This window comes from Leguminivora glycinivorella, chromosome 7 (assembly GCF_023078275.1).
Source record: "Leguminivora glycinivorella isolate SPB_JAAS2020 chromosome 7, LegGlyc_1.1, whole genome shotgun sequence".
Classification (NCBI taxonomy): Eukaryota; Metazoa; Arthropoda; class Insecta; order Lepidoptera; family Tortricidae; genus Leguminivora; species Leguminivora glycinivorella.
This window is the reverse complement of record NC_062977.1, coordinates 10,137,359-10,164,724: the sequence shown is the minus strand read 5'-3', so window position 1 is coordinate 10,164,724 and position 27,366 is coordinate 10,137,359. Positions and strand designations below refer to the sequence as shown.

General features: G+C 38.8%; 1 protein-coding gene across 1 annotated transcript in view; it reads right to left on the bottom strand.

The window, feature by feature from the left end:
- Positions 1 to 20,614, bottom strand: part of LOC125228421 (speract receptor) — an 88,977-nt gene extending 68,363 nt beyond the window's left edge. The window contains exon 1 of the mRNA XM_048133001.1: positions 20,455 to 20,614. Coding sequence (XP_047988958.1) covers positions 20,455 to 20,478 — 24 coding nt within the window. The 5' untranslated portion in view covers positions 20,479 to 20,614. The remainder of the gene's footprint in view (positions 1 to 20,454) is intronic.
- Positions 20,615 to 27,366: the final 6,752 nt, after the last annotated feature.

The window sequence follows — 27,366 nt, the reverse complement described above, 5'->3', positions numbered from 1 at the left end:
AACATTGGTCATTAATTTTGGAATCAGCACCCCTAAAACCTATTTTACGACACCCATGACGACTTTTGTGTCAAAGTGACAGTCAGCAATGTCAGATTCCACATTGGTCATTAATTTTGGAATCAGCACCCCTAAAACCTATTTTACGACACCCATGACGACTTTTGTGTCAAAGTGACAGTCAGCAATGTCAGATTCCAAATTGGTCATTAATTTTGGAATCAGCACCCCCTAAAACCTATTTTATGACACCCATGACGACTTTTGTGTCAGAGTGACAGTCAGCAATGTCAGATTGAACATTGGTCATTAATTTTGGAATCAGCACCTCCTAAAACCTATTTTACGACACCCATGACGACTTTTGTGTCAAAGTGACAGTCAGCAATGTCAGATTCCACATTGGTCATTAATTTTGGAATCAGCACCCCCCAAAACCTATTTTATGACACCCATGACGACTTTTGTGTCAGAGTGACAGTCAGCAATGTCAGATTGAACATTGGTCATTAATTTTGGAATCAGCACCTCCTAAAACCTATTTTACGACACCCATGACGACTTTTGTGTCAAAGTGACAGTCAGCAATGTCAGATTCCACATTGGTCATTAATTTTGGAATCAGCACCCCCTAAAACCTATTTTACGACACCCATGACGACTTTTGTGTCAGAGTGACAGTCAGCAATGTCAGATTGAACATTGGTCATTAATTTTGGAATCAGCACCCCTAAAACCTATTTTACGACACCCATGACGACTTTTGTGTCAAAGTGACAGTCAGCAATGTCAGATTCCACATTGGTCATTAATTTTGGAATCAGCACCCCTAAAACCTATTTTACGACACCCATGACGACTTTTGTGTCAAAGTGACAGTCAGCACTGTCAGATTCCAAATTGGTCATTCATTTTGTAATCAGCACCCCTAAAACCTATTTTACGACACCCATGACGACTTTTGTGTCAGAGTGACAGTCAGCAATGTCAGATTGAACATTGGTCATTAATTTTGGAATCAGCACCCCCTAAAACCTATTTTACGACACCCATGACGACTTTTGTGTCAAAGTGACAGTCAGCAATGTCAGATTCCACATTGGTCATTAATTTTGGAATCAGCACCCCTAAAACCTATTTTACGACACCCATGATGACTTTTGTGTCAAAGTGACAGTCGGCAATCTGAGGTACTACATATTCGTAATCTGAAAGTAATCAAGTCAATAATTTCAGTTATTTTGAATCGACTATGATTCCGAGTTATTGGTAATAGTAATGATTGTATAGATGATTAGTGATTCCTTTACATGTAATGGTAATTTACCGTTTCACTTGATTACATTACAAGTAATCTGACACCCAGTAGTGTCAGATTACAAAGTAAAATCAAGTAATCGTGTAATCCGGAATCGATTACGATTTCCCCATCTCTGGGTTTAGTTATATGGTTCATTGGTACTGGTGACCACCATCTGGCTCCATCACCAGACCCTGAGTACCACCTCTTGTCAAAGGTCTTGTTGAGACGAACCCAACGAGCCTAAACACGAAGTCGTTTACTTACATGGTTCACTGGTACTGGTGACCACCTTCTGGCTCCATCATCAGATCCCGAGTACCATCTTGATGTGTCTTATCATCTTAAACGTATTGTAATTTTCACATTTTTATCATCACAACGTTGTAATACTTTACTTAACAAAGTATTACAAAAGCAAATATTTACGGATCTAGGATCAAATTCGTTGGTCGCTGTTTACACACACACAATGCGAGGATAGCCCGTGTAGAAACAAGGCGTCCGACCCACACAACAATAAATATTCTCGACGTTTGCGATGAAAACTCGGAGACCAAAGCGACATACGTCTTACCTGCTCGAGCTCCGGCGCGGCACTGAAATCGCAGGCGTCCGTCGCCGGTAAAATAGCGACAGGAAGGCTAGTTTTCAAAAAATTGGCAAAAAATCATGATAAAATATTATAACGACAAATGGATAACAGCAGTTTAAGCACATTGTGCAGATTATTTATATACTAAAATAACTTCGATAACATGTAGATTTTCGGAGAAATGATCACTTGTTTCGATGTATTTTCAAGACAAAATTGAGTTCGTTTTACTTTCAATTTCTCAATTTCAAAGGATTAAATGATAAATATTGTTTAATGGGCCTTAAGTACAAGATATTTGGAACTTAAATTTACCTCATTTATGAGAGTGATCTTATCAAATTGTACATAATAAGAGCTCCGAATTCTGTGCTTCACGCGGTTTTTCCTAAACGAGCATCAGAAAAACAATCATTACTAATTGAAAAAGCTTTTTTTTTCATATGTTTTTTATTTAACCGACAGTTAATAAGATGTTCTAACTGAAACAAGTACTTTCACTGTCTTTTAGTATGAGTAAAGTGTACAATTTTGTCGATAAATATTGTGCATTTTACAATATATCGCCTTTTTTTGTCATAGCGCTCTTAAAAGGGTCGCAAGTATTTATGATTCAACCTGTATAGTGCAGTGGTTTAATGTGATAGATTAAAATATCGGATTCGCATCATATATACATGTTTATATGCTAATCGTTGGATTAGTTATAAATTCATAGCATATGTAAGCACGTAACTATATATAATATTTATAAGATTAACCTAATTTGACTGTATCAGGCACATACTTTTTGTATCTAAAAATCTGCGTAAACTAGTTAAATTTTTTATAAACACGTAAGAAAACATCACGATTGCGCGAAGTGAGTGACAATCTGTTTGTAGACGCTCGGCCCACATTAGACGGGAGGGCGCATTTTGTACAATGCGGTAAAAATAGCCGAGTGGGAGATATTTATGAATCTATGACCGGGTTAAAACAGCGGGAACGTAAATAGGGCTACATGGTCATTAAAACGTTGCACTACACTTAAAATTGGGAATTTATGTAATTTAGTGGCCACCGTCCGCAGCAGATGATGCTAATGTTGCCGGTTTGCATCTATAACTTTGTAGCTCGGTTGGTTGTAAAATCGGACGCAGTAGAGTAGCACACTAATTCTGTGGCTGACAGTATCTATTCCTATATTACTTATATACCAAAAGTTACTATTGGCCGCTTAATTAGGCTACTGCAATTTCATTGTCAATGTAAATAAAAACAAATCGATTGTGGCTTAAGTAGTTCTTGGGGTATTTAGCAATGTGACAGACCGACCGACGGACAGAGTCGCATGATAAGGGTTATTTTGTACCTTTTTGGTGAGGACACCTAAAAAAATCAGTCAGTAGCTGGTTCTTATTATTACGACCCGATTCGAACTAACTATCCTATCTAGAGCTATTTGATTATATCTGACATATTTTGAAGTTCGAATCGAGCAGGTACTTATTCTCTACATTAGTATTATTAAGTTGTTAAGTTTTGAGTAGCAATTAGCCTTAATAGGTAAGTAGTTAATTCAAAGTTTATAAGAGTAAATATAACATGTACAAAACCAATTCTATGAAAATATTTCTACATGATGACATGATATTCAAATTTTGTGACACTTCAGCAAACATACATTACTTTATGCATGATAACTTCTTATAATTACAGATTTAGTGTGAAAAGGATTTCCTTCGGAAACGTTCGTATTTGTCATGCTAGTTCAGTCAGTGTCAGTACATCTTGTACTGACACTGACTGAAATAGCATGACACGTTCGTACGTTTCCGTAACAATTCGAAGGCAAATCTTTTCGCACTACATCTGTAATAAGTTTAGTCAAAAGTACGTTGCCACATCCTAACTTTAACCACCTAAACTAAATGTCAAGGATATGTACCATTAATTACCCGATAACCACGTCAGCATTAAACGTTTTAAGCCGAGCTGTGAATAATTATGTCGCTCCTTAATTAAATCTCGGTTTTCCTATTAGTCAACCAATATTGTGATCCGTCAGCGGGATAATTGGTTTCTTGGTAATAAATATCGGTGATCAAATACAGGCCTTTGGTCAAAGCGAAGGTGCGGAAATAGGTAATTAGTGAAATGCTTTGGTGTGGGAAATTATTAGTTAATTGTATGTTATATGTAAGCATGTCAGATACGAGTTCCGTTTATTTGAAGTGCCAGTAAGTATTTCTTTTAATATTGAAATAAAACAGAGGTTCAAGTTAAGTAAATCAATTTTTATTTGTTAGTAGGTATTCTATTTCCGAAATAATCCTAGTTAAAACTTGGTTACGTGGGTTTTTAAGGCTTCGTGTCTACAAGTAGAGATTCGGAGATTTGTAGTGACATAGTGAGATATACTGTTCCCAAGAACTAATGAAATATCGCCCACCTCAGCTATGCAACTTTACTGTATTATAATTATGTATAACTATGTAATATAATTATGTATACCTACTTATCACTCGTATAATATGGATATAGATACATCGTTAACCAACAATACTCGTAATGTCTCATAAGGTTATAAATTTTCAATTTACGCTACTGGATTCAGTGATTTATTATTTTAATAAAACTATTGCACGTTGGTATTATAAACTATCCACGAACTAGAGAGGTAATACGAGTGCCCACTAGCAATAAAATTTATAGACTGTGAAGTATGCCATTGAGATTAAATATAAAGGAATAAAGAAAAGATATAATTTTTCAATAACTCGCTAAGTTGTAGAAAGGCTTTGTGTTTAAAACCTACCATTTTTTTAGATTTTGGATTTAATATTTTTTATTTATAGTTAGAACGAATTTAATACGAGCCTTTTTGATATTTTAACCTCTAAGTAGAATGCTGTTTTTTTACATAATTTCCTCGAAAATGGAGCCACGTTCCGCGTTCAAAAAATTTTTTGGTGGGCTTAGCCCTTATTTGTAAATAAGTAGTTACACGGTGTGATGCATATCTAACCTCAACAGCCCGCAATGTAAAATAGTATGGAGTTGGCGCGCCGTTTAAATACATAAATTCAAAAGACGAGATCGGGAATAGTGATGGGCAGCTTGTAAGTTACGAAACTGAAAGTTTCATTTGAATTTCATGTAAGCTACAAATGAAAAATTTCTGCGTTCAAGTGTAAATTACATGATTGTGTGTAATTTTATACTTCACGATCAAAACAACGTTGGTAGATATTAGTGTTCAAAGCAACTACTTTAACATAATTCCTTTAAGTACTCTGGATATTATGTTTTCTACTACAACAAAGATAACAAAATATACCTACTTTGAATGTACAAATCAATGACTGGCCAGACAACAGTCATTAAAGTCATATTTTACTTATGATTGTCCTAGAAACTTTGTAAAATCTAAGGTAAAATGAAATCAAAAGGTGTCATTTACAAATGCTTTCGAATTTCACAAGAAGGAAATAAAAGAGTGTATTACTGTAAATATTGTACAAAAAAATTCGGCTATCGAAATGCCACTAGAAAAACCAAAAATCTAAAAAAAAAAAATCTATACTCGGTCTTGAACTTCCGTCCTTCGTACAGCTACAGCTGGGAACAGATACCCCTGGGCCAAGCGGCCACTGACATAAAGTTACGAATTTAATAATCATAACCCGTTCTACTGGTGTCAGAAGTAGCAGAAGTAGCGGAGAAGTGACAGGAAATTTAAGTGAAATTTATTCGGTAACATTGCCCTCTCAAATAAGGGGTTGAAAGGAAAGAAACGTTTCTTGTCAATTATGTAATTTTCAAAAGTTGAAATATGTCACAGTTAAGGTAATATGTGAAATATTTCAGAAATTGCCCATCGCTAATCGGGAATAGTAAACACATAATATTTTATAAATTTCAATAAAATGGTTTAAAAGGAATAAATACCCCGTTCGAATGTAAATAAGCAGTGGATGTAATTTTCCAATACCGAATAGGTCGATAAGAGTATTCGCGATAGTGCCGCAGGCTGGCATTGACATAGTTGCAGGGACCGGCCCGCTATCCCTTATACGGGGTTTTGTATGGGTATTTCGTTAGGCTTAACTTACCCTACCCTTTTGACGCGATACCCTTTCATTTTGCTTTTAAAGCCCTAACGAAAGCGCTTACCTAAAATAGCCCAATACCCTTTCAAAACCCTTATCATCGGCTCAGCCTAACGCCATAAGGGTGAGCCTTATATTGGGTTTTATTTGCTTTCCCTTATAGATCATATCGTGCGAGTTTAAATCCTGTACCTCGCTCATAAAGCACACATTACTCCGAACGAAATAACATACGATCGTTACCTATGGCGGCACTGTGTGTGATATTTGCGCGTTTCTGTTTAATGGAAACGGCTGTAGATAAAATAAGGTTCAATTTTCAATACCAAATACTTATACAGAGTGGGGCCTGTAACAAAGGCAAAGAATTGAACTCTAGGCTATTCTCCTTATACTGATCAACATTTGTTCGGTGACTTTTAAAAATAACTTGTATTTTGATTTTTATCACCATTGAAAGTTTTTTCTAAGAGGTAATGTATTGCGAATTCTGTTAAGTCTAAAGTGTGACAGACAACGTCAATGACAACAATATCTCCTAATCAAGTCAACTGGTGACCGTAGGGCTGGCTCGTTCCTCGCTCAGCGCATTGGCATCGCTATCCAGCGAGGAAACGCGGCCAGCCTTATGGGCACACTAGGTGGTACTGGCAGCGACTTGGGAGACATTTGTAGATACAATTTAATGTAGTCCCCCTAGGTTAAGTTAGGTTTAGTTTAGTTTTAATTTATTTTTATTATTTAAATGTATATAATGGCGTACATTGAAGCTAATATTTATTTTGTATGAAAAATTAAAAATTTAAAGACTTCATAATCTTTAAAAGTCACTGAACAAATGTTGATCAGTATAAGGAGAACAGCCCATACAACCATTTCAGTCGCAAAATCTTCAAATCAGTAACTAACTGTCAAATGTGACATAACGCGTGGTAACGTCGTGCAAACAATGCGACCGTATTGTTACAATAACAAAATGTAGTCGTCGTGTGCACTCGTTACGGTAACAAAATGTGTACGAATTTGTGGCTGTCAATGTCACTGTCAGAATGACTTTTAACGACACTTTATTAGTCGACGTTTGCACACATAACGGTAACAACATGTGGACGAATTTGTGGCTGTCATTGTCACTGTCAGAACGGTTTCTGACAGTGACATTGACAGAATTTGTACACACATGTGTAGGTCTGATTACCGAACTGCTCCTAAACCACTGTAACCGCAAATGACAATCTGAAATACGAAGGTTTCTCAAACTTTCTTGTGAAGTTGTGGACTGGTTGCTTTGAATCATTTAAATATGAGCGAATTAAATAATAATAATAATCTTGAATACCTGCCGCATAACTAGGAAGTTTCTAACCTCATCGACCATAACTGATACATAGTGAGTAATTAAATAATTAAAAAATGGTTTATTATGCTTGGCCATGGCCCGCATAATAAACAAAAAAAAAACCCTTGTAAAAGGAGATATATAACATATATATAAAAAAATAATAATAATAATCATTATCATTATCATTATCATTATGTTGGTCGACGACGACCATTTAAGCACTCTTCGACATTTTATAGAAATGTGGGAAAGTTAAGAAAAGTGCAGAATGATAATACAAATAGATAAGCACTTTATAGTTACTTAATGTATTAAATATATAATTTTTAATTCTTATTGATAAAAATGAAGTGCAGTGTTGCTTTACACAATAAAAGTAGGAATCAAATGAAATAGAGTATTTACTGTGATATTAATAGAATTTCTGTTGCGCAATGATAGTTTTTTCAGTACAGATGCTGCTTTTTACACGCAGTAGTGCGAGCAAATCAAGCAATGATTCATTTCTTGTCTGGCCGAAACTCTTAGCTCAGATTTAGGTACTGAAAATCGTCATACGATACACGTGCGAAAAGGACATTCACAACTCGTGTCGATTTAAAACACTCCCTTCGTTCGTGTATTAATTTATCGCTACTCGTATCGATTTTCCTCTTTTCCGCACTCGTATCTACAAGTATTTTGTTTGGGTTACAAAAAAAAACACATTATTTACTCTACTACGTTTTATTTATGTCTCTTTAACATTACAAATTTGTAGACACTTATCTATACAAAAATCTTGACAAAAGAAGTACAGATCGCTGAAATTAATGTTGATAGTAATATTATTGACGACTACTTCAACAAGTGTCAATTGTGAAATGCCGCAAAATACTAGTTGCTCTATAGAAGACCATAATAATATGATCCCCGATCCTTTACAACCCAGCAGCTCGGTACGCACGTTACATTTTTTTTTATCTTCTTTAGTGAGGGCAACTGAGTACGACGGCATATTTAATTGTTTATAAAGTTTGAGGATACCTGGAAAAAATTAATGCAAGAATTAAGCCATTTTGAAAATAGCTTTCGGTCACGCGTGTACGCTGCGACCATTTTGCGACCGTTTGTCGACCGTTTGGTGACCGTTTGGCGACTGTTTTTTACATGGAATATTACCGTCTTAATCCATATTTTAACAACTTTATTGGTTTTCTAGGCATTATTTTTAATATTTCAGTATAGTATATGCACCGGAGCACTAAAACTTCACCAATCAATATACAGAACACGCAAACACCGAGTAGTCAATAATATTATTACTGGTTAAACTGAGGTAAATTGATGGCGCGTTGATAAATTTAGACTTATTTTATGAAATCACTCGAGCAATTTAATTGGCCATGGTAATTAGCCCACATTATATTACAAATGCAAACATTATTTATCTTTAACAAATTCTTACGCCATTACATTTTATTGTCAAATGGTTTTATTTCTTTTTACTTTGACGTCTCTGACAGTCGCCATTTGAAAAGAATGAAATGAACGAATGATTTTGGGAAAGTAGTCGCCAAACGGTAACAATGTGTGCACGCGTAGTGCACACGTACTGTCACTTCTGTGACCATTTGTGCCTGTTACCAATCGTCCCCATTTGGGTCGCCGCGACTAAACGTCGACCGTACTGCGACTAAACATTGAGACCCGAAGACCTGTGTGTACACAAAATAGGAGGATTTGCGTAGGAACGGCGACCGATTATGGTTATATGGGAGCCTACAGTTCAATTCTTCGCCTTTGTTACAGGCCCCACTCTGTAGTTATGATAGGCTCCTGCTTTGCTCGGGTGTAACACAGGCAAACGCTGCTTTTTAGGGTTCCGTAGTCAACTAGGAACCCTTATAGTTTCGCCATGTCTGTCTGTCCGTCCGTCCGTCAGCGGATAATCTCAGTAACCGTTAGCACTAGAAAGCTGAAATTTGGTCCCAATATGTATATCAAATCAATCACGCCAACAAAGTTCAAAAATAAAAAATGGCAAAAATGTTTTATTAGGGTACCCCCCCATGTAAAGTGGGGGCTGATTTTTTTTTCATTCCAACCACAACGTGTGATATATTCGTCAGTCGTGTCTAATGCGCGCAGCGGTGCAGTCGCATTGATGATTTAATTCATATAATTACGAAATCGCGCGGCTCGGCCGCTGCCAGTATTTGACGCGATGGCAGACTCTAAATGGAGGCAACCTGTCGTGAACGAGTTCCTCGCCTTTCTTCAAGAAAGAGATAAGCTCATTCTGGAAGGGGCGATGGATGCGGAGAATGCTGTCCAGATGAATTCGCGTGCATCAAGGTTCACTGTCGAAGACATCTGCGAAGCGAAGAGAGTGTTGTGCGAGTCCCTAGGAATCGCTGGCACCTACGTTCCTCACCGGAGAGGAGATGAAACCGGGAAGAAGAGCCTTGAAGACATTACGAAGATCTTCAAGGAGTACAAGGACCGAATTCCGGAGTTTGTGGCGACAGATATCTCCATCATTCCGTCGTGCGATCCGGATGACGTCAACGTTCGCAGCTTGTTAAGGGAAATCGTGGCCCTAAAAACAAGTTTAGCTGTAGTTATTACAAGGTTTGAAACCAGCTTGCAAACAATCGCCGAGTTACGTGACGAAATTAGTTGTTTACGTAATGCTCCTGCTCGGTCAGCGGTTTCAGACCTGACGTCCGATCATCGACCTGACAACACTAGTGTCGAGTCAGGTAGTTTGCGCGTTGACACAATTAAAAATGTCGCACGTGCCGCTCCGCCGCCCGCGCGCCCCCCGCGCGTGCGGCCGCCTCCCCCTCACGTCGAGCTCACGTCAGCGGCCATATGCTGATGTAGCCGCCCTAGCCGGTCAACGCAACGCCGCAGCGAACCGGGTCAGCGCACCTGCAAAGGTGTGTGAAGAACGGGCTCCAATCAAGGAGAAGTCCTCCCGTGCCGATGTGGATAAGGAGGGGTTCACACTGGTGCAAAGGAAGAGCAAGGCGCGTAGGGCGCCTCGTAAGACTCTGTGTGGTACCGCGGAGCCGATTACTTCTGGTCTGCGAGTTGCTACACCGAGTAAAGCGCTCTACGTGTCGCGCTTGCATTACTCCGCCGGGGCTGATGAGGTGGTGGAGTATGTTCGCCGGAAGACTGGCTACACGCTGAGGGTGCAACAGCTGCAGTCGCGCCACTACGTGCACTTCACTTCATTTGTTGTGCGCGTGCCACGCACGCTGCAGGACACCATCGCGTGCGCAGACTTCTGGCCGAAGGGTGTGGTATTTCGGCGGTTCCGGGGCAACCTGCCGAATCCTACACCGAGTCAGATGACGCAACGGAGCCACGCTGTTACGTCGTCGCCCAAATCTAATGTTTAATTTGTATTCTTTTTTGTAATATTTATCGTTTATGTCTTGTTTTGTATTTTGTAGTTTCACAGTGCCTTAGTTGTAAACTGTAATGCTGTGTTACTTTTTGATTAAATAAATAAATAAAAAATAAATAAATAAATATTGTTGGATAGGTATTTAAAAATGAATAAGGGTTTACTAAGATTGTTTTTTGATAATATTGATATTTTCGGAAATAGAATAGAATAGAATAGAATAGAAATCATTTATTCGTGACAAGTGAAAACAGAAATTATTTACACAACACAAAAATATAGGTACATACATAATAATTGCCACGAAATGGTCCCGACTCAGCATGGTGTTAGCCTGGGAGGGCCAACGCTGATCTTCCGTCGGGGCCATTGCGAGTGAAAACACGGAAAGCACACACACATCACAAACAGGATAAAAAGTTGCAAAAAAGTACACAATTTAAAATAAGACAATATTTCCAGAGTTTATAAATTATACATTAAAATAAAGGGAACAATACAATGACAAACATTTTTAAGTGTGAACGCGACCATAATTTAACGTCAACAGCTAACAGCATCTGTGGCAACACACCAATGACGTATAGCTGTCAGCTGAAGAAGCAGAAATAACAAATATGGCCGCAGTTCACGCATAGCAATCTTTTATGGCAGAAAAAGTCGAAAAATATTAACAAAGACAACATTTATTGGATGGGACTACACTTGAATAATTTATGTGAAAGGGCGTTTGCTAACTGGGACAAAAACTATGGTAAGTAACGCAGCGTGTGGAGTGTTTTAAATGAAACTTATATCGCTCCTAAAGGAATATAAATAATCGCTCCTAAAGGAAAAAAAAGTGTGTCCCCCCCCCTCTAACTTTTGAACCATAAGTTTAAAAAATATGAAAAAAATCACAAAACTAGAACTTTATAACGACTTTCTAGGAAAATTGTTTTGAACTTGATAGGTTCTGACCGTAGCCCGACACGCTCTTGGCCGGTTTTTTTTATCGGACTTGTCTTGATGAGTACCCGAAGTCTAGCTGATGCTGAACCCTGGCTGCACCTAGGAGAACTCGGGTTTAGTGTAACACAGGCAAACGCTGTTTTCGTCATCGGACTTGTCTTGATGAGTACTCGAGTGAGCAGTACCCGAAGTGCAGTTGATGCTGAACCCTGGCTGCACCTAGGGGAACTCGGGTTTAGTGTTACACAGGCAAACGCTGTTTTCGTCATCGGACTTGTCTTGATGAGTACTCGAGTGAGCAGTACCCGAAGTCCAGCTGATGCTGAACCCTGGCTGCACCTAGGGGAACTCGGGTTTAGTGTAACCCAGGCAAACGCTGTTTTCGTCATCGGACTTGTCTTGATGAGTACTCGAGCGAGCAGTACCCAAAGTCCAGCTGATGCTGAACTCTGGCTGCACCTATGGGAACTCGGGTTTAGTGTAACACAGGCAAACGCTGTTTTCGTCATCGGACTTGTCTTGATGAGTACTCGAGTAAGCAGTACCCGAAGTCCAGCTGATGCTGAACCCTGGCTGCATCTAGGAGAACTCGGGTTTAGTGTAACACAGGCAAACGCTGTTTTCGTCATCGGACTTGTCTTGATGAGTACTCGAGTGAGCAGTACCCAAAGTCCAGCTGATGCAGAACCCTGGCTGCACCTATGGGAACTCGGGTTTAGTGTAACACAGGCAAAAGCTGTTTTCGTCATCGGACTTGTCTTGATGAGTACTCGAGTGAGCAGTACCCGAAGTGCAGTTGATGCTGAACCCTGGCTGCACCTAGGGGAACTCGGGTTTAGTGTTACACAGGCAAACGCTGTTTTCGTCATCGGACTTGTCTTGATGAGTACTCGAGTGAGCAGTACCCGAAATCCAGCTGATGCTAAACCCTGGCTGCAGCTAGGGGAACTCGGGTTTAGTGTAACCCAGGCAAACGCTGTTTTCGTCATCGGACTTGTCTTGATGAGTACTCGAGCGAGCAGTACCCAAAGTCCAGCTGATGCTGAACTCTGGCTGCACCTATGGGAACTCGGGTTTAGTGTTACACAGGCAAACGCTGTTTTCGTCATCGGACTTGTCTTGATGAGTACTCGAGCGAGCAGTACCCAAAGTCCAGCTGATGCTGAACCCTGGCTGCACCTATGGGAACTCGGGTTTAGTGTTACACAGGCAAACGCTGTTTTCGTCATCGGACTTGTCTTGATGAGTACTCGAGTGAGCAGTACCCGAAGTCCAGCTGATGCTGAACCCTGGCTGCATCTAGGAGAACTCGGGTTTAGTGTAACACAGGCAAACGCTGTTTTCGTCATCGGACTTGTCTTGATGAGTACTCGAGTGAGCAGTACCCGAAGTCCAGCTGATGCTGAACCCTGGCTGCACCTAGGGGAACTCGGGTTTAGTGTTACACAGGCAAACGCTGTTTTCGTCATCGGACTTGTCTTGATGAGTACTCGAGTGAGCAGTACCCGAAGTCCAGCTGATGCTGAACCCTGGCTGCACCTAGGGGAACTCGGGTTTAGTGTTACACAGGCAAACGCTGTTTTCGTCATCGGACTTGTCTTGATGAGTACTCGAGTGAGCAGTACCCGAAATCCAGCTGATGCTGAACCCTGGCTGCACCTAGGGGAACTCGGGTTTAGTGTAACCCAGGCAAACGCTGTTTTCGTCATCGGACTTGTCTTGATGAGTACTCGAGCAAGCAGTACCCAAAGTCCAGCTGATGCTGAACTCTGGCTGCACCTAAGGGAACTCGGGTTTAGTGTAACACAGGCAAACGCTGTTTTCGTTATCGGACTTGTCTTGATGAGTACTCAAGTGAGCAGTACCCGAAGTCCAGCTGATGCTGAACCCTGGCTGCATCTAGAGGAACTCGGGTTTAGTGTAACACAGGCAAACGCTGTTTTCGTCATCGGACTTGTCTTGATGAGTACTCGAGTGAGCAGTACCCAAAGTCCAGCTGATGCTGAACTCTGGCTGCACCTAGTTGAACTCGGGTTTAGTGTAACACAACACAGGCAAACGCTGTTTTCGTCATCGGACTTGTCTTGAGTACTCGAGTGAGCAGTACCCAGTACCCAAAGTCCAGCTGATGCTGAACTCTGTTTGCACCTAGGGGAACTCGAGTTTAGTGTAACACAGGCAAATGCTGTTTTCGTCATCGGACTTGTCTTAATGAGTATTTGGGTGAGCTGTACCCAAGATAGAGCTGATGCTGAAACCTAGCTGTACCTAGGGGAACTCGGGTTTGGTGTAACATAGGCAAACGCTGTTTGCGTCATCGGACATGTCTTGACGAGGACTTGGGTGCGCAGTAGCGCAAGACAGCGCTGTAGCTGAGCCCTGGCGGTATCTAGGGCAACTCTGGTTTCGGTACATTATAATATAGAAATATTTCATGCAATCTCAAGTTAGGCATAAAAACATAATATTAATTGAACAAAAATCTTACCAGAAGTGAATATTAACATCAAGTAGTTAGAACACATTTATTAATTTGCCATACATGAAACACTTTATTTGTGTCTAAAAAAATACGTATGTATATCCATTTGAATATCAAAATTAAGTACAGTCGATTTCACTAATAGTAACACAGGGAATAAAGAGAATACTGGAGTTCCAAGCGTCCATAGACTACGGTAACTACTTACTATCAGACGCGCTGTATGCTTGATTTCCACCAGAAAAGTATTTCTGTTTCAAACGATCTTCATAGAATTCACAACAATCAACAGAAATAGTTTGACAGATTCTATGGTACTACTCAACTCAACCAAGTACCAGTCATAAAGACGAGTCTCAGATATTTCACGATGACGAAAACAGCGTTTGCCTATGTTACACCAAACCCGCGTTCCCTTGGGAATAACCAGGGTTCAGCATCAGCTCTACCTTGGTTACTGCTCACACAAGTACTCATCAAGACAAGTCCGATGACGAAAACAGCGCTTGCCTATGTTACTCCAAACCCGCGTTCCCCTGGGAAAAGCCAGGGTTCAGCATCAGCTCTCTACTTTGGTTACTGCTCACTCAAGTACTCATCAAGACAAGTCCGATGACGAAAACAGCGCTTGCCTATGTTACTCCAAACCCGCGTTCCCCTGGGAAAAGCCAGGGTTCAGCATCAGCTCTACCTTGGTTACTGCTCACTCAAGTACTCATCAAGACAAGTCCGATGACGAAAACAGCGTTTGCCTATGTTGCACGAAACCCGAGTTCCCTATGGAATAGCCAGGGTTCAGCATCAGCTCTACCTTGGTTACTGCTCACTCAAGTACTCATCAATACAAATCCGATGACGAAAACAGCGTTTGCCTATGTTGCACGAAACCCGAGTTCCCCTAGGAATAGCCAGGGTTCAGCATCAGCTCTGCCCTGGTTACTCCTCACTCAAGTACTCACCAAAACAAGTCCGATGACGAAAACAGCGCTTGCCTATGTTACTCCAAACCCGCGTTCCCCTAGGAATAGCCAGGGTTCAGGATCAGCTCTACCTTGGTTACTGCTCACACAAGTACTCATCAAGACAAGTCCGATGACGAAAACAGCGCTTGCCTATGTTACTCCAAACCCGCGTTCCCCTGGGAAAAGCCAGGCTTCAGCATCAGCTCTACCTTGGTTACTGCTCACTCAAGTACTCATCAATACAAGTCCGATGACGAAAACAGCGTTTGCCTATGTTGCACGAAACCCGAGTTCCCTTAGGAATAGCCAGGGTTCGGCATCAGCTCTACCTTGGTTACTGCTCACACAAGTACTCATCAAGACAAGTCCGATGACGAAAACAGCGCTTGCCTATGTTACTCCAAACCCGCGTTCCCCTGGGAAAAGCCAGGGTTCAGCATCAGCTCTACCTTGGTTACTGCTCACTCAAGTACTCATCAATACAAGTCCGATGACGAAAACAGCGTTTGCCTATGTTGCACGAAACCCGAGTTCCCCTAGAAATAGCCAGGGTTCAGCATCAGCTCTACCTTGGTTACTGCTCACTCAAGTACTCATCAAAACAAGTCCGATGACGAAAACAGCGCTTGCCTATGTTAAACCAAACCCGCGTTCCCCTGGGAAAAGCCAGGGTTCAGCATCAGCTCTATCTTAGGAACTGCTCACCCAATTAACTCATCAAGGCGAGTTGGATGACGAAAACGGCTTATTTTTATGTTGGCAATTAACGTTTTCAATGTGTAATGATAATGGTTAATTGTATTGATTTTCGGCCAACACTGTATGCATGTAAATATACATGTATATTTACATGCATACATACATATTTACATATTTATATATTTATATTCATACATACATACCTACATACATTCATACATACCTACATACATTCATACGTACGAACATACATACTGATCTATGGGCGACGATGATCATTTACCATCAGGCGATCCTCAGTCCCTTGTCTCCCAGTTCATTAAAAATAATTTCTAGCCGTGTTCTACTTCTATCCAACGAAAACATGTTTCGTTGCAAAATTAAAAATGGGGCGCATAGTGCGGAGTGGCAACAGCGCATTTTCCTTCCGCCTCTTACACTAGCTTAGATTCATAATCCTGTCTCTTTCACGCAAGGCTCGACTACGCTTCAACAAAAGGGAAAGCCTTATAAATAGCGCTTAAAATAAGGGTAACCCTTATTAAAGGCTTGCAAGCCGTATCGGATAGCGGTAAGCCAATGCACAGGGCTAGCTTTATTGTTTTGCTAAGTTTTTTGTAAGGGCTAGTCAAATGAATGGGCTTGCAGTTCGAAAGGGAGAGTCTCTCGATTGGGTCGTCCTTACGTTAGGGATTCCCAATGAAAGGCTTGTAGCGCGGAAGGGGTTGTCCGGTCCCTGCATAGTTGGCGTCGCGTCACAGCGTCAATGGCCTGCCAGCACGCGCGCGCGCACCCTCACTTACAACTTTACTTGACGTATGGATTTGGTTAAAAAACTGCAGACATCACTTATCAACGCGGTTAAGACATCTGTCACTCTCACACTGACATACTTGAAAGAACGTGACGACTGAAGAATAAAAGTACGAGTATTCATATAGATAAATGATAAAATTGTAAGCATCATAAACCTACAGGACAAGAGCGAATTCGGTACGAGTCCAACTTCCGAGAGTTCCGTACATAAATAAGTTTTTTTTAATTTACCAATTTTTTGTTATTTGGGTGTTTTTCAAAAAATGTTCGGAATATCGAATTTAACCAGACGGACGTGTTTGGGCTCATTCTTCTCAGAATCACGAGCTGACTCGGTCCCGACGATAAAAAATGTGTCCCAAATTTTCCACACAAAATTAAAGGAAAATAAAACTGAGGACACATTTTTTTTATCGTCGGGATCGAATTCGATATTCGGAACATTTTTCGAAAAACACCCATTTCAGTTTTCAGTTATATTAATTTGTGGATTTTAAATTTACCTTATTTATTTAAATGTATGTATAGGTTTTTTGTGTGATAATCTGCCTTATTATTTTTTTATGTAAACTGTGAACTCAGAATTTTTGTATTCTACCGATTTACGAGCTTGTTTACTCGTAATTTCAAAATTTCAATTTAATATCTTTTGAGGTACGGAACCCTAATAATAATAAGTCAGGCTGCGAGCCGCCAATATAACTCGTTTCCCACCAGCTTGCCAAATTTTCTAAGCTCTTACTGGAAGTTAGCTCATAAAATTCACAAAGAAAAGGAATTCCATATTGGCTGTGGCTTGCACTGCTTGCAGTATATCATTTTTGCCGCGCTTCTTATAAATTTATAATTTTTATTGTCATTAAATTAGGTACATGACATGACACTTGGGAATTACAGTTACTTATACTTTTTTTGCATAAATAATTCAAAATATGTGTATAGAGTTAGTTTTGTTAGTCGAACTCTAAAAGCTCATGTTTCAACAACGAATCCAACTACGTTCGTTGTTCACAACTACCAGGGGATCGATTTTTGAATTTTGAGCGCACTAATTCGCCGTTCGAAAGTCTGTGGAAAACGACGTAATGCTATTTTTGAAAAAGGACGGCTAGTAATTTTAATACTAGTGTAGTAGTTAATTTTAAACTAGAGTAGTCATTACACTACTCGTTTTCAATTCTGTTAGTAGAATTGAAAACGAGTAATATTGAATGAATTTCACGAAATCGAATGGCCGAGATTCAAAAATCGTCCCCCTGTAGCTATTTATAATATAATTACCACAGTTTTATGAAATTGACATTCCTCCAACGTTCAGCTATAATTATAACGTCGTCTAGGTTTACAAAATTGGTTGCACCAATATTGAACCCGCCTCACCGACTGCCGTATTGAATTGAGCGGAATATTAATTCTATATCTGATTTTCTTGTTCGACTGCACCAGACGTGCTTTATTGCAATTCAGTTGGACTACTTATTGAGCTGACGCTATTCCTTAACGGTAAGTAGGTGCTTAATATAAGAAACTTTAAGTAATATTTATTGGGATGTCTAAAGTAGTAACGAATCAAGGAGCTTTATATCTAAACTAGTCATGTACCTATATCCCAATATATGTCCTTGGGATATATTTTGTTTAATTGAATCCTAACGAAATTTCCCCATTGAAATTAAATGGTATCGTAATAAAGGTATTTGTTAACGTATTACTTAGAAGGGTTAGGGTAAACAACCTGTTTAGATAATGGGATGATTGAATATTATGATTCGGCTTACGCATTACTACTCTGTGCTGCACCAACATATCATGTAAATTCTATATTATCCGGTGATCACAAAACAACATGATTCAATTCATTAATATTCCCATCCAGTATCAGGTACCGTGTTTATGGCTCGATCGCCCGCATCACCGAACAATGAGCCCTGCGCCCGCGCTGCCTGCGTGCTAGATACATGCTAATGTAATAGATTAGACAACCATCGAATCCCGTAACAGACCTAGAAGTAGGTAGGTACCTAATGCTCTGATCCACCAAGCAATAATCGTTTTGCCAGAGTATTCCAAATACTATTGTAATTTTGAATTTGCCATTCGAACGTCCTTGTGTCCATCCGTCAGTCCTACAGTTTTAGGGTCGGTTGCATCAAACCGTCTGTAACCGTTAAAGCGTTGGTTAAATTTCATTGTATGGGAAGTTACCATAGACGTCTGCTGCGTGACGATGATGTGTCTGTCAAATGTGGTTGATGCAACTGGCCCTTAGTGTGTGGTTTGACTTTGTGTAACAGAAAAAGCTTACCTATAAGTTGAAGCCTTAATTAGTGCTATGATAAAAAAAAATGTACGAGTTAATTTACCATACTTTAAAATGATCATGATCATGACCCAATAATGCATGTTGAGAGTCTCAAGTCTACCTTTAAGTCTTATCGATAAGCATGTGATGAAGCACACTGAAACCTTAAAGTTATGCAGTAGGTAGGTACGATATAATTTATCCGTTTTGTTCCTAAAAATACGTAAACACGTATCTTCAAATCCTTGAAAATGCTAGACGGATGGGAAAATGTTTAGTGTAACTTCTATGAGTTTGTAAGACGTCACTCAATAGCATATACCTACCTACTTTGCGAAATATAAAATTAATTGTATGAGGATACTTGACAGTGCCCATAAACGATTACATATAATCAAAATGACATAGGTGTTAGGTACATTTTACCATGTTTGTTGACCTTAATATATTAAGTATTATGTGATGTAGGTTTACCGAATAAATAAATTAAAATTAAATTTTCTCTGGCGTTTAAGCTATCGTATAAAAAACTCTTGGTAGCCACAGGACGAGAAACATTAAATAAATGAAAGGAAAGGAAAAAGAGGGATACCTACCGCGGTAATCCTCAATCCAAACCTAATGGAAATACAACGGTTCGGTAGTTTATGCCGGATAACCAATATCAACAAAATTGTAGGAGATTTTATTAAATTCTGTGGGTTACCCTACTCTAATCGTAAACTAGTTCGAGGGATAAAAGTCCAATATCAATTATTTGTTTTTATTTAACCTATACCATACGAGTACCTACCTACTTACAATGCTTAGTTGAAATACTGAAGTAAGTAATCTTTTATTGTATCTGAAATATGGTTTGTTTCCGTTACTAATTCTGAACGTACTTACACACGTAAAGTGAATTTTGAATCATTAAGTATACGAATGCATTTATTGTATTAGAAATGTTGAGAGATTTTTATTTTTTCGAACCTGAGTTTTTATCGATAGAAATCTATCACGAACATAGAGGGCGATTTTTGAATCTCGCATACGGGATTTTGTCACTAAAATACCGGTTGAAAACGGTGACTTGCTTATTATTTTCAGTGACAATTTTCTGAATTCGAACGCGTGAGACCCAAAAATCGGCCCGATAGGTTTAAATATACCTAATTCATCTAAAATATTGTAACAAATTAGGCAAAACTAAAAATATGAAAATTGCTTCTAAAAAATCTGCAAAACCATGTTTTGTTTTGAGTTAAGTTTTTTTTAAACATAAACGTACGAAATATTAAAATCAAAAACATGAGAGATAGAAAAGAACGCGATATCACTGCATCGTATGTGCCTACGCCTATTATTTAGTAACCCGGAAGTGCTACGAGCGCTACGTGTCGTAGCACTAGAGTCATCAGTAGAAAACATCTCAATATCATGCGCTTCCCAATTTGCATAATTTCTGTTAATATCATTATTTTAACATATAAATATAGCATTGACAACCATTAACTAAAACTTTCACATACGTGTATCCAGTGCCAAGAATTCATGATGTACGAACTTTCAATTCACAACAAAATCCAAAAACAATCCTTTAAAGTTTGTCATTACAAGTCGCGATCTATTTCCCGCACAGTTTCGCCATGCCGTGAAGTTTTCCCGCAGGGCGGGCGCGCGTGCTCAACCGGCCGCGAGTGCAGACTGGCGCGGCGTGACAGACTTCGATACTCGACATCTCCCTTCTGACTCACTCGACGCTCACATTTTACTTGTCAAGAACATAGACTCGACAGTTCGGAGTAAACATAATACACCGTTTTTTTATTTAATATTTTTTCTTCTTCTTAAATTAGGTACCTATTTGCTTACCGTATATTTTATACTCCAGGATGAGGATGCGTGAATGATTTTACAAAAAAATATCAAGGAGATGAAAAATTATTTGAATAATTTAAGTACGGATAACGACAACAACAAATTCACAGCGAGCTAATATAAATCGATGAAATCGAAACATATAATTGGGTATCAAATCTAACGTCTTATCAATAGAGTTACCTACGTTCAGAAGTTTTGAGCGTATTGTTCATTGTTACCTATATCTACTACATATACTATGTATTTGTTTACATAGCTTAGGTACAGTAAAAGCTGCATTATTAACTTGAAAAAATACACCTTAACATTGATTTCCAGGATGAACTTAATTAACAAAATTTATTTCAAACATAAACTTGTAAACTTGATATTATAAACTTGTAAGACTCCTATTATTATTTTTAAACATACTAAGACTGAAAGTTTGATTATTGAATTTATTTTTTAAATTTAATATAATATTTAAATCGAGTGTCGAGTGGTGTAGGTCGAGGACTAGACCAGACATTTTTTATTTCATCAATTGGCATGGCTGCTGGCATGAATGAGTTACATAAGCGTGGTGAGTGGTCAAGGCAAACGTGCTCTTGTTATAGGCACCGCTTATCGGTAAGTGTGATTAAGTTTAATGTTAGTTGCGTACTTTGTTACTGTTTGACACAAAATAAGTCTCTCAGAAAACTCGACACAAGAGTGTGTTACTTTGAACGCGTATTGGTAGAAGCTATCGTATTCAGCCTATCGAATTTTCTTTTTTTTCCACCTAGCGTCATCCCGGACTTTGCCAGAGTTAGTTTTCTTAACGTCATTTAGAGCATTTTTGTGAGCCATTACGCATTTTTTGAAACTTTAGGTGCGGTCGGCCAAGAAAGTGGTTTACCACTTTTCGACTCTATTTAAAACACATAAAGGTCGAAAAGTGGTAAACCACTTTTTTAGCTAACTGTACGTACGCTCATTGCACGGAAAGTTTCAAAAATTGCAAAATTTTCAACATAGGAAAAACTCCCAATTTTGTATGGAGACTTAAACTTTCCATTTCTGAATTTAAAGTTCCTATATTTATTGTCAAACTTTCTTGAAACTTCCAAGAACATTAGGTAAATATATTTTGGAATGTCTTTGCAACTTGCACATCAGTACTTACTTTTTGGGCAACCTCGGGGTCGGAGGCCGACAAGTGGCTAGCGGTTTAGCCTATCTACATTCCACTTAGCAACAGAATTGCTACTTAGTGAAAGGGAATTAAAGTACGAATATCCTTAATGAGTTGTCCGAAGAGCGGCTCAAGTTGTAGAATCACATGCTAACGATGACACCATGGACGGTCACCGTCATGAATAAGAGATGAATTCTGTACCTTGTCGCTTTTAATCGTTTGACAATTTCGTATGACATTTCAAACACGACGTTAAAGTGACAAGGTGCAGAAATCATCACTTATTTATGCCGGTGACTGGACTAGGTACCTCCAAATGTAAATTTAACCCGTCAGCTCCCATCATCGAAGTATCAAGCCACAAAAATCCTACACTATGCTAATTGAAACAAAAACGAAATCCGTTGCTGGATGCCAGACAGAAGTCAGTTTGACTTTTACTGTGAAAGGGTTCTACAGTGGCCTAGGATTCAGATTGGATGACTGTACCTATGTCGCTGTATGCCTATGTATACAAGAAAAATACATACCTACTATACCTATTGATTATTTAGCAATATCTATTAATATTGCTAAGTTGATAAGTTCTTTGTTCGAATACAAAAACAAAACTCACCGACTTTCTTCAGGTGCACACAATTTCAATTTCCGACTAACGCTTGTCGAACGAAGCGGAGTTGAAAATCCCGATTGAAAACCTCATTGCTCGCGCGATTTGCTGGATTTTCCACATTCGGTATTGAATTTGTAACACCTACTAACCTGAAAGCAGCGACGTGTTTTGGTTATAACTGGTTTTTTGCTGCCACTTACCCTAATAAAAGTTCTACTAGTTGTTATGGACACCTTATTAGGTTAGAGAAAAAAAATGCTTACTTAATAGTTAACTGTAGAAAGATCAATGACGTTAAAGTATTCTTTCAGGAAACGGCTGAGACAACCTGAGCAAATACTTATTTTATTAGGTACGTAACTAAATTCTTATAACTAGAAGTTTTGATATTCCATTTGGATTGATATCGCGCATACAATGTAACACCTCTGGAGTTGCAGGCGTCCATGGTCTACGGTGACTGCTTACCGTCAATCAGGCCGTATGCTAATATAGTTATAGTTAGGTAAGTATTACGATTTATAATTTTTTTTTACTTTGTTACTATTATTATTGAACGATTATTAAGATTCAAGAAAAACATCTCGCAGGTAGGAAAGCGGGAACTTCCATTCCCGTAGTTGGATAAATTGTATTGCCGTCAACATTTTGAAAGGTATCTACCTAATTTTAATTAAGGAAAAGGGTGATTCTCAAAACGAACAGTAGGTAACGTTCAATTGTTGTGTTCGAAATTGATTAGAATAGAAACACGGGGTGAACAAGAACGACGCTCAAAAAGTGATTTAATTTCGGACAGTTAACAGCAACACTAAGGCCCACTTGCACCAACCACAACTCAGGGTTAGTGGGCTGTCAACTGTCAAATTCCATATAAAATGTTGGATTTACTCTCCATTTTCGTTGGTGCAAGTGGCCATATGAGTGTTAACCAGCTAACTGTGTTGCCGATGGTATCTAGGTACATATTGTGCCTGAGCTGTAAGTTCACATTTTTGACACATTTGTTTTGAAGTTTGTTGCGATGTGGCTAAGACGTATCGATTGCCAAATCTAGCGATTATTTAAGAATTGGTTGAATCGATTAGGCCCTATGTACAAGGAGGTACTTAAATTATTTCTATCAACTTACTGAAATGTCATTTGAATTGAAATGACAGACTGCCATACAGCACTAATTTAAAAATAAAAATGAATGATAAATGACATAATAAGTAAATCCTGCGTGATAAATTATCTGTAATATCGTAAAATACTCACTAACGAAGATCCGCAAAAATGTAACATGTGTTAGATTATGTTTAAAGTAAGCGATATATTGTTTTTAAATACTTGATTTTTTAAATATTATTACAGGGTTCTATTTAAAATTTCATTAGGTCGCGCCAGTTTACGTTTTGTGGACGCTGTCATGTGTCATAAATGTGAACTTATAGCTCCGGGACAATAAGTAAAATTGCTTGACTTATTTTTTATAAACTATTTTTATTATCATGCTGAGAGGTCTGCGAGCGTTGCTAAACATTTTTAAATTAATTAATTGCATATCAATTTCCCATGTGAAAGTAGGCAACATGAATTACTTAGATATCTAACCTACCTAATTTCGGTTTCATATCACTTTCATCTCTATTAACCCGGGCGTTCTTATTCATCTGTTTTGACTGTACCTACAATTACCTAAATAACATTAATTCTTACGATAATAGGAATGCTTTTTGCTAATACGTTCCTATTATTAGAAGCATAATTGAATTGTGAAGATTGCAAAGGCCCTCATTTCAGAAATAGGTACGAAGTGAAACTCAATTAGTTTTGACACTCCTTGGGCTACCAAATTAAAGGATCCTCTTTTGATAATCAAGATACCTTTCTTCTGATCAATAGGAGGCCTCGAGCTATAGGTTATCTTCATCAAGTTTTCCTAGGTACATGCTTATGAAGTTTGAAGATTTCGGACTCTGTACAAAGAAAATGTATTTTATTAATTATGTAGTTTTAGTGTTTATTTATAAATGATTGTTATAAATAATAAGTTAGGTATTGAAAAGAGACAAAAACAATTAGCGTTTAGGTACTTTAGGTTAGGTACTAATTACTAATTAAGTTATTATCTTAAAGAAATTTTATTGTGCCCTGTAATTAAGTACCTAAGTTAAGGACCTGTTTTCTTTGCTTATCTTTCTTAATTTCTTTTCTTTCTTTTTGTTTTTAATAGTCATTTAATCTTATCAAGCGGGCTTATTCCAAAAACTTGAGACGAGGAAGTAGACATAATCATTAATCATGTCTTTATCAGGATTGCCCCAAGATGCTTGGGGCTTGGAACCTATTAATCTGAGATTACACAAAGTTTCTGATTTCAGTTATCAGACTGCGCAGACAAGTTGCATTGCAAATCGAACACACTCCGTAAATATCACTCTATCGCTCTTCTACTTCTTCTGTATTGGTGCGACAGAGTCAGTTGCGTTCCGTTACGGAGCTTGAAGGATTGGAACTCTGGCTATGTCGGCACTCGTTTAATAGATATTGTAACACGAACCTCTTTTTTATCGCTATTGGCAAACTTGTTTGTTTATTGCCTCTCCAGTTACTTTTGAGCGTCTACCGTCTAACTATAACTAATAGGAATAAGGAATTAGTAACGTCTGATAAAATTAAATCCTACTGAGAAACCGCAAGTTGTTACTTTATTACAGTATCATCAGCAGGGGCGGCTCACTCCGCGATTCCATCGCCGCGCTACAAGTACATGCGGGCGGCCGCGAGTTCGCGGCCTAATCAGGGGTGGCTAACATTCTCACGGAACGCTTGTTCGCACTTTCTATTGTTACTATACGTCGCGAGTTTTTTTAAAGTTCATATGCGATATCCGCGTGTGGAATGGCTAATAACGGTTAGTTAAACAAACATTATGAATAAAATAAGACAATCTTACACAGATCTACTATTGATTATGTCATTTATGGCCCATGGAAACGTTCAATCAGGCTTGTGACTTTGGGATTTAAACAAAAATATATAAATACTGTATATACCTAGAAAGTACCCAAGACTTGAATATAATTAGCATATCATTTTATCTGAGTATTAATTTTTTTTAATACATAGGCAACCCTAGCGTCCGACGCTGCGCACGTGCGGCTCGTTTCTTTGTAATCATTTTGTAGGTATTTAAAACGGCGACATTTCGTGAACTTCAAAGCAGTGGGCCTTCTGTACTTGTACTATTATATATTCTGTGGTATCAGTAGGTACGGTCGACAACAAAGAGATGTATACACTTTTTCACCTTATTGCATTGTAATAAGGTGAAAAAATGGATACATCTCTTTGTAGTCGACTGTACCTACTATCAATCAATATCAATCTACCTACTTATTGCTTAAGCATACTTACTATCTAGCTGAGTACCAATCGATAATCGCATGTAGGGCATGCTCCCGGTATTTCCCGGTTCTCGATATCACGGGAAATCCCGGTAATTTTAGGGTGGCGAAAGAACCAGGATTAAAAATTAGGAACCGGTACTCCCGGTTCTTTTCAAAATATCCGATTTATTATATTTTTTTATTACATCTGCATTTGTATTTTTGCGATGGCATTTTTAGTATTTGTAAATAATTAGAAAAGTTGAATCTGACAAGATAAACATGATATTTATTGCGAGTAGTGCAATTTGCAACATTCCTTGCAAACCATGGTAGGTACTACTTCCTTATATAATGTAAATGAACCACAGTAAGGCTGTATTAGGGCAAGAATTTGTTAATTATTTCCAATCCAATGTGCTGATTCTCTCAAAACACACAGAATGATTGACAGAGTCGCGCCATAAGGGCTCCTTTTTTCACTTTTTGGTATGGAACCCTAAAAATACTAAGAACCGGGACTCCTGGTTCCAGAACCACTTAGAACCGGGAAATGAAATTCTTGGAACTGCCTCGGTTCTGCACGCCCTAATCACATGTAATTTGACTTCATTCATCATCATCATCCTTGCGTTATCCCGGCATTTGCCACGGCTCCTGCGAGCCTGGGGTCCGCTTTGACTTTTTAATCCCAAGATTTGGCGAAGGCACTAGTTTTTACGAAAGCGACTGCCATCTGACCTTCCAACCCGAAGGGTAAACTAGACCTTATTGGAATTAGTCCGGTTTCTTCACGATGTTTTCCTTCACCGAAAAGCGACTGGCAAATATCAAATGACATATCGCACATAAACTCCGAAAAAGTCATTGTACGAGCCGGGGTTCGAACCCGCGACCTCCGAAACGTACTTACCGCTAGGCTACCTTACATACCTATACGCGACAATAATTTTTCAGTACAGATGGTCCTTTTCGTCCACATTTGTGCGAACATGGTTAATTTCTTGTCAGGTCGAAATATCAGAAGCGCCATCTGTACCCTGTATCTACTTAGTTTTTTGCAAAAAAATAATTTTTGGAACAAGCTTTTATCGCCGACTATACCTTTTCTTTCAACAGTCATCTGCTGCTTTCCGAGGTTTTAAAAACCCCTTATTCGATGAGGATACGACGTTTCATAATAGAGTTTCTATGACCACCTTTCTGCTCCATCATCAGATCAGCTCCATGATACCATAATATTGCATTGTCACGTGATTTACATATGTCTGCAAAATTTCAGATCAATCAGAAACCGGGAAGTGGGTCAAATTTAGCTCCTACGTTTTGACCCAAACTAACAAGGCAAGTTAAATAAAACTTGTAAAAACATCGTAGGTACGATACACGTGCGAAAAGATAATTCGTAACTCGT